The 18,373-nt window shown below is 41.9% G+C and overlaps 1 protein-coding gene across 7 annotated transcripts in view; it reads right to left on the reverse strand.

Annotated features, from left to right (window-relative positions):
* Positions 1-371: 371 nt before the first annotated feature.
* The window catches only part of KLF17 (KLF transcription factor 17), a 103,575-nt gene continuing 85,573 nt past the window's right edge, over positions 372-18,373 (reverse strand). For 5 of the 7 annotated variants that reach the window (XM_024990176.2, XM_059885166.1, XM_059885164.1 and 2 more), the window contains 2 exons: positions 1,873-2,737; positions 372-1,552 (listed from right to left, as the gene is read on the reverse strand). In XM_024990176.2, coding sequence (XP_024845944.1) covers positions 1,305-1,552; positions 1,873-2,737 — 1,113 coding nt within the window. In that variant the 3' untranslated portion in view covers positions 372-1,304. Of the gene's footprint in view, positions 1,553-1,872; positions 2,738-3,328; positions 3,382-15,768; positions 15,975-18,373 lie in introns of those variants that run through there. The other 2 variants (XM_015466777.3, XM_002686512.7) reach the window with 2 other exon arrangements.

Raw genomic sequence — 18,373 nt, forward strand, 5'->3', positions numbered from 1 at the left:
ATACCTGTAGAATATATCACCTCTAAGGTAAGAGATCCACCTCTGAAGTGGACAGCTCCTGATTGGGATCCCAGCTCTGCTACTTGAGGATTTAGGCCAGTTCCTATTAGTTTGCTGGTCAGTAAAACAGCCAGCTGAGGTACAGAAATGAGGTTCTGAACTAACTGTGGTTGAGTTGCCAGGGGAGTCATTATGCCCTTAACGCCACGGGAGGGCCAGGGCAGAACAGGCCCTGTGATAGCTGATATTTAGGAGTCCAAGTACCTGGGCTTGGTAGGGGGCAGAGGGGAAATTATAGTGGGGTTCATCCTTCTCTGTCCCAGTCTAATGTCCTCCACCCACGAGTCACCTAGAAAACAGAGCCTGGAACATGAACTAAGTATCAATGTTTTATTTGGGTGACAAAAACCCAGGGCATTGAGGATGAGAAAAGGGACACAAGGTAAGGAAGAATGGGAGGTAATGCAAGGTGATAGCACACAGTCTGCTTCATGACAAGCCTGGAAGAGCCACAGAAGCTGTGTGCACTGGCTTCCAGGGAGGTCTCCCCACTGGGAGAAATCCTGCACCAGTTCAGGGAAGGGAGGGAAGAAGAGGGAATTTATCCGCCTGGATTTCTCCCAACTCCCAATAGTCAAACACTACGCCTGGAGCATTAACTCTTCCACACTCCTGGGTTGCTAGTGGGCTACTTGAAATGTCAGATCCCATGTCCTGTGGGGAGCATTTCATCCAGGCTGGAAATGATGGGAGGAGACAAATTGGATATGTGGCTAACGAGTGCCAGAGAGCATTTGATATTGTACATAAGACGTGTTCACAACAGTCCAATACTGTTTTTCTCATTTATCAGAAGAGGAAACCTGGCACAATGGTCAAAAACCTTTCCCAAGGTCACATGGCTAGTAAGTGGTAATTCAGGATTTGAACATAGTCTGGCTCTGGAAACTGTCAAAGACCAAGATAAGGAACTTGGATTTTGTGTAGCAGGCAAAGGAGAGTCGCTAAAGGGTTTCAAGCTGGGAGTGACATAAGATAAAGAGCTTTTGACTAAAGCTCCCATTCTTTACTTTGCTCCATCTCCCCATGTGGCTGAACTTGGCACAAGGAGGTGGCCCCAGAGATGAGAGGACATCCAACAGTTTCTGAGGAGCGCTGACTGGGTCCAGAGCTCATACGGGCTTCACCATTGCCTCATAATCTTAGTGTCTTCATCAGAGCCTACACCCACCAAAGAGACGAGCTGGTCAGAGGCACGCAGGATCTGGGTGGAGAAGCCAAAATGAGGGGATGAGCAGATTGACCTAAAGACCAGGAGTAGGAGGAGGACCAGCCATACATCCATTGTCAGCAGGTGGGTCTGGAGATCTTGGCGTCCGCATATGAGTCCTTTGGTGTTGCCTGAGATGGTCAGATCTCATGAACTGTCGGCCGCACTGGTCACATTTATGTGGTCGATGTTTGGTGTGTATCCGAGTATGCCTTCCAAGTTCATCAGAACGGAAGAAGGACCAAGTACAGGCTGCCCACGTGCATTTATAGGGCCGTTCACCTGGGGAATGACAAGGGGGAGAAGGAATTTAGAGGAACAGGCTAGCAGGTAGGAAGAAAGGGGTCTGACTTGATGAAGCAGAGCTGTCAATGTTGAGGAGTCAGAAGGAAAAATGTAGGAAAGCAGTGAGGAGATGGCATAACTAGCAGTCTCCATCATCTCAGCACAGGCATACCAGACTGTGGGAAAGCAGGTCAGTGGGGCCACCAGAGCTTGATCCCAAGCTTTAAGGATGATGGGCTAATTCCAAACCATTACAAACCACAAATCTAAAACCAGAGATTTCTCCACCCACCCTACATGTCTGATATTTCATTTACCTGTGTGTTTGCGTTGGTGACTCACGAGGTGGGAGCGCTTAGTGTAAGCTTTTTCACAGTTCTCATAGTTGCAGCGGTAAGGCCTTAAAACTGGGGATCTCCGCTTGGGAGCCTTTTCCTGGGTCCTGGAGTACTGCTGCTCTGCTCTTTGTGGAGCAGGTATGGGCTGCTTAGGTAGGAAGGGGTCTTCTTGGGAGACTGGCTGGTTCACAAAAGAGCCCTGGGATTCCAAAGCCAGCAATAATGGAGGTCCACCTGGGGGCATCCCAAAGTTGTGGGGCTGTCTAGGAGGCAACATCTGAGCCACAGAAGGGAGCATTGCTTGGGCCTCAGTGGAAGGCACGGTTGGATTTAATAATGTTTTAGGTGGTAAAGGGTCTCTGTTAGAAGCTACTGTTGGGAGGCCAGGATAAGACATTGTTCGCATTCTGATGTGGGACATCATTGGGATTCCACTGGGAGGTGAGGCTGGTGGCCCATTAAGGGGCATCCTTAGATTCCCACCAAAGGTCATGGCCATCCCTGGAATATTGGGCTCTCCTAAGGGCATCATCTGGGGTTCCTTGAAAATCATCATTCCTGGCTGTGAAGGAGACATTCCTTGAGTGAAAGTCATCTGGGAAGGGGTGAAAGTCAGTTGGGGGCAGTAGCTCACACGGTGGTCAGGCAGTGCCATACTGAACTGTGGCCCCATTTCACTGGCATTCTGCCTGGGTGCCTCAGCAGAAGCCAAGGGGATCCTCTGCAGCTCTGTGCACTGAGGGATGTGTTGAATGTCTAATGGACTATGGTTCCAAGAGGTATGCATTCCACTGCTTCCGGGAGATGAAGACATGTTCAAGATGGACATTGACTTCTCAGCATCCTTGGAGAAAGAAAGTCAGGGGAGATTCACCATAGCTTAAACCACACTTCCACATGTCCCCATTTCCAGACCCCCCCTTAATCCAAGCCTTCATCATCTCTTGTCTGAATTATCACACCTTCAGGCCATTCTCCAGTTTGGGTTTTCTAAAATGCACGTCTCGGGGACTTCCCCGGTAGTCCAGTAGTTAAGACTCCTTGCTTCCACTGCACGGAGCTTGGGTTCGATCCCTGTTCAGGAAACTAAGATCCCATATGCCACACAGTGTGGCAAGTAAATAAATAAAATGCCAGTCTGGCTGACAGAAGCATGGTGGAAGCCCAGAAGTGACTCATGCCACTCTACCTGCTTGTCATGCTTTTAGTTTTATTTCATAAAAAGTATAGAGAGCAAATAAAATATTCCACAATCTGTACTTTCAGCTGAGACTCTTGAGAAACCTCTCAAATTCCAGATTATGTTTAAGTGTGAGGGTTAAAGATCATCCCAAACTATCAGAACAGGTTCAGAAAACCATAAAGTTAAGAAGAATGGAGGGTTCAGATAGGTCTCAGCTTTGGCAAAACTTAGAAACCATTCACAAATATTTACCTACAGAAGAGGCTCTCAGGAATTCCCTGATGGTCCAGTGGTTATGAATCCACCTGCCAATGCAGGGGACACAGGTTGGATCTCTGGTCCAGGAAGATCCCATATGCTGCAGAGCAAGTAAGCCTGTGTGCCACAGCTACTGAGCCCACTCTCCTAAAGCCTGTGCTCCAGCAGGGAAGTCATTGCAATGAGGAGCCCACTCACCACAACTAGAGAAAGGCTGTGGGCTGCAACAAAGACTCACCACAACCAAAAATAAATTTAAAAACTTTAGAAGTACTAATTTAGGGGGAAAAAAAAGAGGCTCTCATCTGAGTAGGAATGCAGTGGTTAAGTCTGAGATCAAGCATTGGAGGAAGTAAAGAAAAGGGGAAGACTTTTAAGAGCCCTTTTTAAAAGGGTGGGGGATTGTCTTGGAAGGCAAGGGCACTATTCCTTGACTGACTGATATTAAGGGAAAAGAGAAGAGATTGGTGGTAGAATTTCTTGAAACAGGACACAATCCAAGAATCATATTTTTTAAAGTTGTCAACTACTGTTGCAATAGAGAGAGCTCTTGATCTGAGAAACTGGGAACACAACCCCAGTATCTCTCCAGAAAAGACCAATCCATTCAAACATGAAAACCAAAACATGAGTAAAATACAGTATCCACAGAAGATGCTAAAACACCAAAACAGAAATTGAAGATTGTAATTTCTCAAAAGAGAAAGAAAATTCACCAGAAAGTGTTGTTGAAGATCAAGGGAAAATTAACAACATTCAAACATAAGTTAAAAAAAAAAAAGGAAAACAAAACTTAAGAAAGCAATTGCAGCTTTTACCAATTACAGGAACACCACAGGGTAGACAGAGGAATTCAAAGAAATTATGTCCAGACAATAGGCCATGAGTAATAATAGAGCGGAAGGAGACAAGGAGACAATGATAAGGGAAACCATAGGGTTTCTGTGGTGCTAACAGTGTTTCAAAGGTCCTTATTCTGTAATAATCTGTTAAACTGTGCACTTACATTCATACTTTTGTTTGAGTGCCTTTTACCACAATAAAAAGGTTTTAACATAATACTGTGAGAAATCTGGATTTTCAGCATAAGTGAAACTATAAAAATAAGACACAAAAATAATGCTTATTGAAATAGGAAATATTTTATACAACCACAAATCCCTCATGCTCAGATTTTTGCCTTCAATTCCATTCCTTACTGAAAGGAAGAGTCGGGAGAATTTCCTGACTCCAAGTCTGGAGCAAGGAATGAATAAATGAACCTGGGGCTTCTTATTGTGCCAGAAAATAAGGGAACTTGCCAAGATAATTAGGACTGTGTCAAATGGACACAGCTGAAGTGACACCAGGGAAGACAGTAGAGTAGGAAGCACTAGGAATTCACGTCTCTGACTGCAGAATTTGCCTGATATGATTACTTTGGAACAATGGAGTCTATTAAATGCTTGTGACTTCAAGGGAAGGTGTGAAAGGTAGGCTGCAGTTAATTTCAGTCAGTTTCAGCTCTTTAGGTAGTTAGTGGCTATCCCCAAACATCCTAGGTCCCATACAAGGAAGCTGTGCACACATTTCTGGAGCAGCCTGCCTCAACTTGTGGGAACCAGAGTGGGCAATGAAAACTTTGTGCTCCAAATAATGGGTATTCTGTGTTCTAATCACCAACTGCTGCTTCTGATCATGAGGTGCAGAAAGAGGTGGGAAGCCACTGTTCCAACTCCCACTGCAATCGTCACAAACCTCCTCCTCCAAATGGCAGAACCTACAGGGTATTTAAAAGGACTGGCACCTATTTCTCTCTCTCTCTCTCTGGCCATGTTGCATGGCTTGCGGGATCTTAGTTCCCAGACCAGATATGGAAACTGTGCCCCCTGCAGTGGAAGCACAGAGTCTTAACCAGTGGACTGCCAGGGAAGTCCCTGGCATCTGTTTTTTTCTCCCTTCATTCTTCCCTTTTTCACATTTTGGGAACCATATATTTAAGAACTAGTATAGTTAAAGTTTCCCGGGTGGTTCAGTGGGTAAAGAATCTGCCTGCAATGCAGGAGACACAGGAAAAGAGGGTTCAGTCCCTGGATCAGGAAGATACCCTAGAGGAGGAAATGGCAACTGCTCCAATACTCTTGCTTGGAGAATCCCATGGACAGAGGAGCCTGGTCTGCTACAGTCCTTGGGGTCGAAAAAAGTCAGACACAACTGAAGCGACTGAGCACGCGTGCACACACACACACACATACTCAAAAGTAACCACATATATGGAAAATTTAGAAAGTCACCACACATACCTAAGAAAAGATCCAGACTCATCAAATATCTGGGAAACTTTAAGCTTACCTCTCAGGCTGATGCTGTCACAGAGACAACAGACCCCAATTTAAATAAACTATAAACAAAATCAGTAAACCCCGAGGAAGAGGAAGAATTTTATTTCCAGAGTTCCTACATTATAAAATTCAAATGTCCTGTTTTCAACAACAAAAAAATCATGAGTCATAAAAGGACAGCAACATTATGACCCATTCAAAGGGGGAAAAAATAAACAGAAATGTCTAAGAAGACCAGATGGTGAACTTCCTACACAAAGAATTTAAAACAACTGTCTTAAAGACGCTCAAAGAGCTAAAAGAATATGTGGACAAAGTCACAAAACTGATGTATGAACAAAATGGTAATTTTGATAAAGAAGAAAACCTAAAAATAAACTAAAAAGAAATTCTGGAGCTTAAAAATATAATAACTAAAATAAAACTGACTAGAGGGATTCAAAAGCAGATTTGAGTAGGCAGAAGAATCAGCTAATTTGAAGATAGGACAATTGAAATTGTCAAGTTGAGGAACAAGAAGAAAAAAAGATTGAAGAAAACTGAAATGAGCACTGAAAGGACCTGTGGGACAACATCAAGCAGGTCAACATATGCATTGTGGGAATCCAATGAGAGAGAGAAAGGAGCAGAGAGACTGCCTGAAAAAATAATGGGTGAGAACATCTCAAATGTGATGAAAGGCATGCATATAGCCCTCCAAAGAGCTCAGTGAACTTCAAATAGGATAAAATCAATCAAGGAAATCCTCGCTGAGACACATTATAATCAAACTGTCTAAAGACAAAGAGAATCTTGAGAGCAGTAAGAAAGTAACTCATCACATATAAGGGATCTCAGATGAGATTATTAACAGATTTCTCATTAGAAACCTTGGATGCCAAAAGGCAGTGGGTTGATATATTCAAAATGCTGAAAAAAACTGTCTAACCAAAAATCTTATAACTGGCAAAACTGTCTTTCAAATATGAAGGAGATATTAAGTTATTTCCAGATAAATGCTGGAAGAGTTTATTACCATTAGAGCATCTTTTGTTCTAATGAGGTGACTCCTGGTGACCTTCTGGATAGGGGCTGGTCACCAAGAAAGACCAAGCCATCATTAGAAGCTTGGAATTTGGGCCGTATCCCTTATTCTCCAGAGACAAGAGAGGGCCTATAAAATGAATTAATAATTGATGATGTCTACATGATCAAGTCTCCATAAAAATCCCCAAAGTACAGAGCTCAGAGAGCTTCTGGGTTGTTGAACATCTGGAGGTGCTAGGAGGGTGGTGTACCTAAGAGAGGGAATGGAAGCTCTGTGCCCCTTTCCCATACCTCACCCTCTATGTAGCTCTTTATCTGGCTGTTCAATTGTATTCTTTAAGACATCATTTTGTAATAAATCAGCAATAGTAAATAAACTTTTCCTGGGTTCTGTGAGCTGCTCTAGAAAATTATCAGATCTCAGGAGGAGGTCGTAGAAACTGGTCCCAATTCACAGACAGTTGGTCAGAAGCCAAGGTGACAACCTGGACTTGTGACTGGTGTCTGAATCAGGGGGTGAGGACTTCCCTGGCTGTCCCTTGGCTAAGATTCAATGCTCCCATGCAGAGGGCCTGGGCTCCATCCCCAGTGAGGAAACCAGATGCCACATGCCACATGCCACAAGAGTTCCCATGCCACAACTCAAGGTCCCACATGCTGCAACTAGAGAGCTTGTATGCCTCAACTAAAAATCCTGCATGCCACAACTAAGACCCAGCACAGCCAAATAAATAAAAATAACGGGGTTTCCCTGGTGGCTCAGTGGTAAAAAAAATCCGCCTGCTAATGCAGGAGACATGGGATCTGTCTGTGGCTGAGAAGATCCCACATGCCATGCAGTAACTAAGCCTGTGCACCACAACTACTGAGCCTGTGTTCTAGAGTCCAGGAGCTGCAACTGCTGAGCCCACGTGTCACAACTACTGAAGCCTGAGCCCCATAGAGCCTGTGCTCCACAGAGTCCACTGCAATGAGAAGCCTTCAAACTGCAACTAGAGAAAAACCCACACAGCAACAAAGACCCAGCACAGCCAAAAATAAATAAGTAAATAAAATTATTTTTAAATTTAAAAATAAATATTAACGAAAAGAGGAAATAAGGGTAGCGGACCGTCTGTGGGATTAAGCCCTTAACCTGTAGGACTGGGCACTAATTCCAGGCAGTTAGTTTTTTGTTGCAGAAAACCCACATAGCTGATGTCATAAGTGTTGAGAATGAGAATGAAGGAAAACAGTTATCTTAGGTACCAATGCATAAAAAATGTACTAGTTTGTATTTTTGTACTCGTAATACATAAAGATGTAACTTTGTGACATTAATAACTGAACTGAAATGGGGACAGGACAGGATGGAGCTTTTATTTTAATCACATTAAGTGGTATAAATTCAAATTAGTATGTTATAATTATGGGATGTCAAATTTAATCCATATAGTGAACACAAAGAAAATAGTTGTATGATACATACAAAAGGAAATGAGAAGGGAATTAAAGTTTCACTACAAACAAAAATCAACTAAACACAAAAGATAATAAAGGAAACAAGGGGCAAGAAAGCTAAATGCATACTGAAAACAAAGAGTGAAATGACAGAAGTCCCTCCCTATCATTAATTACTTTAAATATAAACAGTTTAAACTCTCCAATCAAGACAGAGGTTGGAAGAATGGATTCAAATAAACATGGTCTAATTGTATGTTGTTTACAAAAGACTACTTTAGATCCAGAGACAAAAATAGGCTGAAAGTGAAAATATGGGAAAAGATATTCCATGGAAATAGTAAACAAAAGAGTTGGCATGGCTATACTAGTGGCTATCAAACATAATAGACTTTAAATTAAAAAAAGTTTCAAGAGACAAAGGATATTATATATCAGTATATTAATAAAGGTTCAACATAGCAAAAAGATGCATAATTATAAAGATTTACACCTATTAATAGGTCAAAGTATCTGAAACCAAAACTGACAGAGTTGAAAGGACAAATAAACAGTTCTAAGTAACAGCTGGAGATGCCAATATCTCACTCTAGATAATAAATAGAACAAGCAGACAGAAGATGAATAGGGAAACAGAAGTTGAACAAAACATAAACCAATTAGATACAACAAACATATACAGAACACTCTACTCAACAAGATACACGTTCTTCTCAAATGCACAAGGTACATTCTCAGAATAGATCATATGTCAGGTCACAAATTAAGGCTCAAGAGATTTTAAAAGACAGAAATCACTAATAACAACAATGCTGGAAAATATCCAAATTTATGGAATTAAACAACATGCTCTTAAAAAACCAACAGGTCAAAAAAGAAATCACAAGGGAAATTAGAAAATACTTAGACAAACAAAAATGAAAACAACACTAAAAAACTTTCAAGGTACAGCAAAAGCAATGGTAAGAGGGAATTTATAACCATAAATGCTTATAATTTAAAAAGATCTCAAACCTAGCTTCAGGCCTTAAGGAACTAGAAAGAGAACAAATTAACCCAAAGTTAGCAGGAAAGAAATATTAGAGAAATATTACTGAAACCAAAAGTTGGCTTTTGGGAAAGATTAACAAAATTCCAAACCTTTAGCTAGACTGATCAAGAAAAAGGGAAGACTCAAATTACTGATGGCAGAAATGAAAGTGAAGACATTACTACGAATTGTATAGAAATGAAAGTTTTAAGAATAGAGTACTATGAACAGCTGAATGCCAACAAATTGGATAATCTAAATGAAATGGATAAAATCATAGAAAAACAATACATACCAACACCAAATTATGAAAAAATAGAAAATTTGAATACACCCACACCTAGTAAATCAGTAACCAAAAGCTTCCAGGACAAAGAAAGATCCTGAACCTGACGGCTTCATGCCTACACTAAACATTTAAAGAAAAATGTCAATGCTTCTCAAATTCTAACAAAAAATCGCAAAGGGGACTTCCCTGGTGGTCCAGTGGCTAAGAATCCACCATACAAGGCTGGGGATCCGGGTTCAGTCCCTGGTTGGGGAATTAAGATTCTATACTCTGCAGGGCAACTAAGCCTCCGTGCTGCATCTCCTGAGCCCACGCTCCACAGAGATCCTGCATGATGCAAGGAAGATCCCAAGTACCGCCAAGACCCAATGCAGCTAAATACTTTTTTTTTTTAAACTGGAAAAAAGGAGACTACTTCTTAATCCAATCTATGAGCTAAGCATTGCCCTGATACCAAAGCTAGAGAAAGATATTACAAGTAAAAAAAAAAAAAACTATAAACCAACATTTTTATGAATATAGGTACAAAAATCCAAAAAACAGCAACAAAAAAAGCAAAACCTATTTTTGGCATTAAGAACAGACCAACAGAAAGGAAGAAAGCCAAGAAATAAATCCTTACATATATGGTCAAATGATTGTCAAAAGATGACAAGACCATTCAACAGGGGAAAGGACAATCTTTTCAATAAATGGTGCTGGTATAATTGGTTATCCACATGCAAAGAAATGAAGTTGGACCCTTACCTAACACCATATACCCGGATTTCCCTGGTGGTGAATGCAGTGGATAAGAATCTACCTGCCAAGGCAGGGGACTCGGTTTTGATCCCTGGTCTGGGAGGAGTCCACATGCCTCAGAACAACTAAGCCCATGCACCGAAACTGCTGAAGCCTCAGTCTGGAGTCCATAAGCCACAACTACTAAAGCTTGAACGCTCCAGGGTCCACAAGCCACAACTAATGAGCCCCTGGGCTCCAGCTATGGAAGTCAGAAGGCCTAGAGCCTGTGCTCCACTACCACAGAAGAGATCACAGCCAGAGAGTAGCCCCTGCTCTCTGCAACTAGAGAAAGCCTACATGCGGCAATGAAGACCCCACACAGCCCAAAATAAATAAATAATATATATAAATTAATAAATACAGCAGTGTGTACATGTTGATCTCAGGCAAGGGTTTAAAAAAAAAAAAACATACAAAATTAACTCAAAATGGATAAAAATCTAAATGTAAGAGCCAAACTATAAAACTCTTGCGGAAAAATCAGAAAAGTTTCATGATATTGGATTGGCAATAATTTCTAAGAGATGATACTGAAAGCACTGGTAACAAAAGAAAATATGGACAAAATTGACTTCATCAAAGTTTAAAACTTTTGTGCATCATAAGACACTATCAAAAGAGTCTAAAGGCAACCCATTTGAAAGCAAGGACTGGAATAGATATTTATACACATATTCAGAGCCGCATTATTCACAATAGCCAAAATGTGGAAGCAAGCCAAGTGTCCATCAACAGATAAACAAAATATATATGCTGCTGCTGCTGCTAAGTTGCTTCAGTCGTGTCCGACTCTGTGCGACCCCATAGATGGCAGCCCACCAGGCTCCACCGTCCCTGGGATTCTCCAGGCAAGAACATTGGAGTGGGTTGCCATTTCCTTCTCCAATGCAGGAAGAAAGTGAAAAGTGAAAGTGAAGTCGCTCAGTCGTGTCCGACTCTTCGAGACCTCATGGACTGCAGCCTACCAGGCTCCTCTGTCCATGGGATTTTCCAGGCAAGAGCACTGGAGTGCCATTGCCCTCTCCGAGATATATATATATATAGTAGAATATCATTCAGTCTTAAAATGGAAGGAAATTCTGACACAGGCTTCAACATTAAGACATTAAGCCAAGTGAAGTAAGCCAGTCAAAAAAACAATGTATGATTCCATTCATGAGATACTTCAGGAAAGTCAAATTCAAGGAGACAGAAGTAGTAATGAAAATGTGTTTAATTCCACTAAACTATATAAACATAACTACATATAATGATATTTTTATGTTATACAGATTTTACCATAATTTTTTAAATGCTTAAGAAGGGGCACAGAAGGGGTTCCCACTGGCCACATTTGTAACAATTTGAGAATCAAAAAGAACAATTGTTGATTTTAATAGATTAAATCTATGAAAATTCATGAATCAAAAGTGACAAGGAGTCAGCTATTATCCCAGTTCTGAACATTGTGAACTGAAGTGAAAAATTAAGCATTTATTATGTTTGATAGGAAACTATTACTTCAAATTCACCTAATGATTCCAGTTGTTTAAGAAAAATCCTCCTTTACAGAAGAGTACAAACTAATACAGAAGGAATGGTGGAACTGGAAAATCAATTTATATCCTCTAAGGGGACCTTTAGGTCTTCCTTGTAGCTCAAAGGGTTAGAGTTCTCCTGCAAAGCAGGAGACCAAGGTTTGATTCCTGGGTCAGGAAGATCCTCTGGAGAAGGGATTGGCAATCCACTCCAGTATTCTTGCCTGGAAAATCCCATGGACAGAGGAGACTGGTGGGCTACAGTCCGTGGGGTCGCACAGAGTCGGACAAGACTGAGCAACTAACACTAAGGGAACTTTTGGTTAAGGAAAAATTAGTATTTGTTTAAATGAAAGTGAATGATAAGTGGGGAGGGGGACATTGGATGGATCCAAGGTAAAATTACAAATTACTTTATGACAATAAAGCTGAAATATAAATTCAAATAGGTCAATGAGGCTTTTCTCTCCCCGAATTCAAGGGCCACAGCTAATGTCACCAAAGGTGGGAGCCAGATGTATCTCTGGATAGTACCTTTGAGACATCCTTACCCCAAATCAGGAATCCAATTAGTTTTAACATCTTTAGATGGAATATAGTATATAATAATTTAGATCAAGCTAAATCATAATGATGAAAGTGGAAGAGGAGCATGAAAAAGCTGGCTTAAAACTCAACATTCAGAAAACTAAAATCATGACATCCGGTTCCATCACTTCATGGCAAATAGATGGGAAAGCAGTGGAACAATGACAGACTTTATTTTGGGGGCTCCAAAATGACTGCAGATGATGACTGCAGCCATGAAATTAAAAGACGCTTACTCCTTGGAAGGAAAGTTATGACAAACCTAGACAGCATATTAAAAAGCAGAGACATTACTTTGCCAACAAAGGTCCATCTAGTCAAGGCTATGATTTTTCCAGTAGTCATGTATGGATGTGAGAGTTGGACTAGAAAGAAAGCTGAGTGCCAAAGAATTGATGCTTTTGAACTGTGGTGTTGGAGAAGACTCTTGAGAGTCCCTTGGACTGCAAGGAGATCCAACCAGTCCATCCTGAATATTCAGGACTAATATTGGAAGGACTGATGTCAAAGCTGAAACTCCAATACTTTGGACCACCTGATGTGAAAAACTGACTCATCTGAAAAGATCCTGATGCTGGGAAAGATTGAAGGTGGGAGGAGAAGGGAATGACAGAGGATGAGATGTTTGGATGGCATCACCGACTCAATGGACATGAGTTTGAATAAACTCCGGGAGTTGGTGATGGACAGGGAGGCCTGGTGTGCTGCAGTCCATGGGGTCGCAAAGAGTCGGACATGACTGAGTAACTGAACTGAACTGAAATCATATCACAAGAAAGCAATCTGATAAGTCCACAAGGAGGAATAGTCTACAAGGCAAAAGTTAATATGATGAAAAATGAAAGGTCAGTAAGGAAAAAAGAAAACTCTTCTAATTTCAAAGAGACTTAAAGTAGATTTTGGTTTGGACACACTAACTGGAAAGGACATTTTAGGAGCAACTAGGGAATGTGAATAAGAATTACATCTAAACAAACGAGTTGCTACTATATAGCACAGTGAACTATATATAATATCCTTTAATAAACCGTAACAGAAAAGAATATGAAAAAGAATACGTAAGTGTGTATGATTGAATCACTTTGCTGTACAGCAGAAATTAACATGACATTGTAGATCAACTGTATTTCAAAACAATTTTTTAAAAATTTTGAAAGAATTACATCTAAGATGATATTTAGAAATTATCGTTCATTAACTCTGAAGATGTGATAATGTGTTTTGACTATGGAAGAAAAGAAATTGCCATCCTATCCGTTTTATCAAAACTCCATCCATTTTATTCACCACTTACACTCAGTAACTAACATAAAGTAGGCACATAATAGGCGCCAGAGATCTATCTACTGGATGGGTATTTCTGGGGTACACAGCCACTTTTCCCTCCCTTTTCCTTTACTGATTCTTCTTAGGCAAACTTCTTTGGGGATGTCTACAACACTTTACCACTATCTCAATTTACTATTCCTCCAAGTTCGGTCTGGCTCCCATTTCTCCACAGAAACAGCGTTCATAAAGGTCACTGACAATCTCCATGTTATCAAGTCCAAACACTTGTCAGAGTCCTCCCCTGCTTGACCTTTCACGAGTTTCTGAGACTACTGGCCATTGATCTCTTTCTTTTTAAAAAAATTTATTGGAGTATAGTTGATTTACAATGTTGTGTTATTTTCTGCTGTATAGCAAAGTGAATCTGTTATGCCTGTATATATACATATACCTGGAGAAGGAAATGGCAACCCACTCCAGTATTCTTGCCTGGAGAATCCCAGGGACAGAGGAGCCTGGTGGGCTGCCATCTATGTGGTCGCACAGAGTTGGACATGACTGAAGCGACTTAGCAGCAGCAGCAGCACACATATACCCACTTTTTTTTAGATTCCTTTCGCATAAAAAGAATAATGGCCATTGTTTCCTTAAATGGTTTCTTCCCCTTGGCCTCTGGAACACAGGGACACACTCGCCAGGTTTTTCTTCTTCCCTTCATTCTGGCCTTCCTCCTCAGTCCCCTTTTTGCATTAAGCTACTCTCTGGGCAACCTTTCTCATGTTAATACATCCACTTCTGTTTATAGTCAATTATTCTTAAATCAATAGCTCCAGGGCAGACCTGTTCAGAATCTTCCAGATGCTTAATGCTCAGTCTATTTGGATAGCCCAAAGGCATTTAGTTTTTGGACTAAGTCCAAAACCCAGGATCAGCTTTATCTACTCACCCACCCCCCAACCTACCCCCAGGAGAAAAAAACTATTATTCCTGTTCGGTCTCATCCTTTGCTCCCAGAAAATGTCGCCAATCCAAGTTAATTACCAATTCTTGTGATGTCTACCTCCAAAACGACTCCAAGATCTATTCCATTTTCTCCACTCTCATCTTTCTAGTTCAGCCACCACTTTGATTGGATTATCATGATAGCTTTCTAATTATTGCCTTGAATTCTGCCCATACCCACCAGGACATAAATCACGTGTCATTTATTCAGTTAATAGTCTCAGCATTGGGTGCTGGAATTAAAGAGATTTCAGGTAACTTCTGATAGAGATTTTTGAGTATTCAGGGAAGAAGACAAAGTTGTAAAGTCAGCAGGAAGCAGATAGGGAGGAAAAGGTGACTAATTGGCAGGCCTTTGACAGATACTGGAAGTACAATGGTAAGTTTACCATCGTATATTTTACCATTTATTAATCAGTATTTTTTATTAAAAAAAAAAACAAATTTAATTGTGATTGATCATACTTAAACTCTTCAATGGCTTTCCCCTGCTTTTGGAACAACCAACTCAAGCCCAGCAGGACTTAGGTGGTTCCAGAGTCCCTGCCTCCCCTCCCCTTGACCACTCTCCCATCACTCTCTTGGCCTTGGTCTCTTCCTGCATCTTCACTGCCTCCAAAGTGGAGGCATTCTGTCTCTGGGCTCAGGACTTGCCAACCCTTCACCTAACCATTTCTCTGCGGTCCCAGAATGAATACTCAGCTGTCTTCTCCACATCCTAAATCAGATCAAACACCTCTACTCTATGTTACCGTGGCCCCTATATTTCTTCTTTACAGTTATTTCTACACTTCCAATCATCCGGCTATTTATTAATAAAACAATCGATGAAATATCTAATGGTAAACTCACTATCCTATTCCCAGGGTCTGTCAAAGGCCTGCCAGTTAGTAATTTTTTCCTCTCTGCTTCCGCCAACTTTCTTTGTCTTCTTCCCAGAGTACTCAAAAAAGTCTCTATCAGAAGTTATCTGAAATCTTTACTCCCAGTATCCAACCCTAAGACTACTAACGGAACAAACGACACATGATTAATGTTCTCTTCCTCGCATCCCTTCCCTTCCCAACCTATTCCTCGGACCCCTAATCCTCCCGATTTCTGCTTCCCTCGACTACCCCAACCTCCATGCCCTCAGCCCCCACGCGGTGTCCTGGGAAGGCCTGACTCACCTCTGTGAACTGGTGCGAAGCCACATGCCACTGATTCAGGCCCTCGGCCCCCTGCTCCATTTGAACTTGGGATGGGTTGCACATTGATCCTGCGCTAGGGTCCTGACCCACACCCGAGCAGAGCTGAGACCCACGGCGCGTCGCAGGTCTGGTACTACCACGCCACAATCACCGCGCTCAGCTTCTACTTCTCACCGCGCGGGGGGGCGGAGCCAAGGGCCACACCCACCGACCCACCCAGCAGCCGCTGCCCCACCCTGCCGCGCTTCAGCCTGGCGCTGCCTGCCCTAAGGCAGCAGGGTCACTAACAGGGGACCTCAAGACTTTCATTACTTGTGTCTCACGTCTTCACCACCCTACCTACCCCACCCGCCTTTCTGAGCATTTGTATTTGGCCTAAGTGAGGGTGGGGACCCCGAGGTTTTAGACTTCGGTCAGGCCATGTGGACTTTATGGATGCTGAAGAGAACAGCAGGTCAGGGTGTAGGGCGTCTGCAGACAGGAGAGCTTCCAGCACCACCCCACCAGCTCGGGGTTCTTGCCGTGGCCTCCGCTATAGGCCAGGTACCGATGTCCTTGAGTGTACCAGCTGAAGACTGGGAGCTCTGGGAAACAAAGCCTTTTTTTCTATGGTACTTCGGGACTACCCACTGTGTGTTGGGCGCTATCTTTTGGAAACTAGGGATACAATGACAAACGAGACAGAACCAAGTCCTTGCGCTCAGGGAATTTTCATCCTAAATGGGCAGACAGGAAAAAAATATAATAAAATCAGTAGTCAACATAATTTTAGATGGGGGTGAGCACTGTGGAGAAAACAAAGCAGGACCAGTGAGCTATTCTGTTTCAGGCACTAGGTTCTCAGGTGAGCTGAGAACCAAGTGCCTGAAAGGAACCAGACATAGGAAGACTGGAGGAAGATGGAACAAGAAAGAGCTTGGGAGGCCAGTTGGGCAAGGGAGGCCCAGGTGACCTCAGTGATGTGAATAAAGGGGGAGGATGGAATGACATGAGAACAGAGATGAGCAGGGTCTTGGAGACTGTGGAAAGTAGTTTGGATTTTATTCTAGGGGTGAAAAATCCACTGAAGGATTTTTAAGCAAGAAATTGGTATGATCTAAGTTTTTAAAATAATTATTTTAAAATTAATTTTAAAATAACAGACCTACTGTATAGCACAGGGAACTATATTCAGTATCTTGCAAAAACCTATCATGGGAAAGAATCTGAGTCACTTTGCTGTACACTTGAAACTAACATTGTAAATTAATTATACCTTGATAAAAAGGAAATAATCCTTCCATTCCTTTGAGGCTTATGGACAAGAGAGAAGCAGGGACACCAATTAAAAAGCTAAAGGAGGTCTCCAAGAAAGAGAAGTCACTGTTCAGTGGTCAGCAGGGGTGGGGGGGGGTGCTGATGATGGTCATTAAAGAATATTTTAGAATTTTAAAAGGTAGGACTTGGTAGTGGATTTGAATGGTAAAGGACTGGGAGGAAAAGAAGAATTAAAGGTGACCCTTAGATTACTGGGGAAGCGACCAAGTGCTGACTGCACCATTTGGTAACACTGAAAGGAATTTGGGAAGATATAGAGGCTGCTGAGACAAGAATTCCACTTTAGACATGTTGACTTCGAGATGACTTTCCTGGTGACTCAGAGGTAAACAACCCACCTGCCAATGCAGGAGACATGGGTTTGATCCCTGGGTCGAGAAGAGTCCCTGGAGAAGAATATGGCAACCCACTCCAGTATTCTTGCCTAGGAAATCCCATGGACTGAGGAGCCAGGTGGGGCTACAGCCCATGGGGCTGCAAAAGAGTCAGACATGACTTAGCAACTAAAACAAACAATAAACAAATATGTTCAGAGAGAGATCAGGGGTGTAAATGTAAATTTAGGTGTTGTCAGCATAGAAACGGTGGTTTTAAGGTCATAAGAATGGATGATATCAACTAGGAAGATAACAGGACAGAACCCAAATTCACCCTACATTTAAGATCAGGTATAACAGTGAGGTCATCCAAAGACATTGAGAAATAACCACCAGAGAGAAGAAAAGTCAGGAAATTATATTTCAAGCAGCCAAGAGAGGGAATTCCCTGGCAGTCCATTGGTTAGGACTCTGGGCTTCCATTGTAGGGGGTCCAGATTCCACAAGCCATGTGGTAGGAGGAAAAAAAAAAAAATCCAGAGAAACATGTATGTAAAAGAGGCAATGTTAAACTACATCGAATATTGCTAAGAACCAGGTAAGAGCCTATGAGATTTGACAAGGTTGGAGATCCTTGGTGACTTTGACTATGACTTTGGCAGTTACAGAGGAGACGGTAGCCAGACTGGAGTGGGTAAGAAGGGAACAGGTGCTGATAAGGTAGACACACTGTCTGGTAAACAGCTTTTTCCAAGGAGTCTGAAACTGACATTTAAGCAGAGAGAGGGTTTAATTATAGGAATGACAATAATAAGCAGAATAGACAGGACCCAAGGTACAAATAGACAAGAGAGCTTTTGGTGAGAGCAGGGACTTCTGCTCTATTGTAACAGGTGAGATAATAAGTCTTAAGAATCAGTGTCTTCACTAAGAAGGGTGTGACTGAGAGC

Source organism: Bos taurus, chromosome 3 (genome assembly GCF_002263795.3).
Source record: "Bos taurus isolate L1 Dominette 01449 registration number 42190680 breed Hereford chromosome 3, ARS-UCD2.0, whole genome shotgun sequence".
Taxonomy (NCBI): domain Eukaryota; kingdom Metazoa; phylum Chordata; class Mammalia; order Artiodactyla; family Bovidae; genus Bos; species Bos taurus.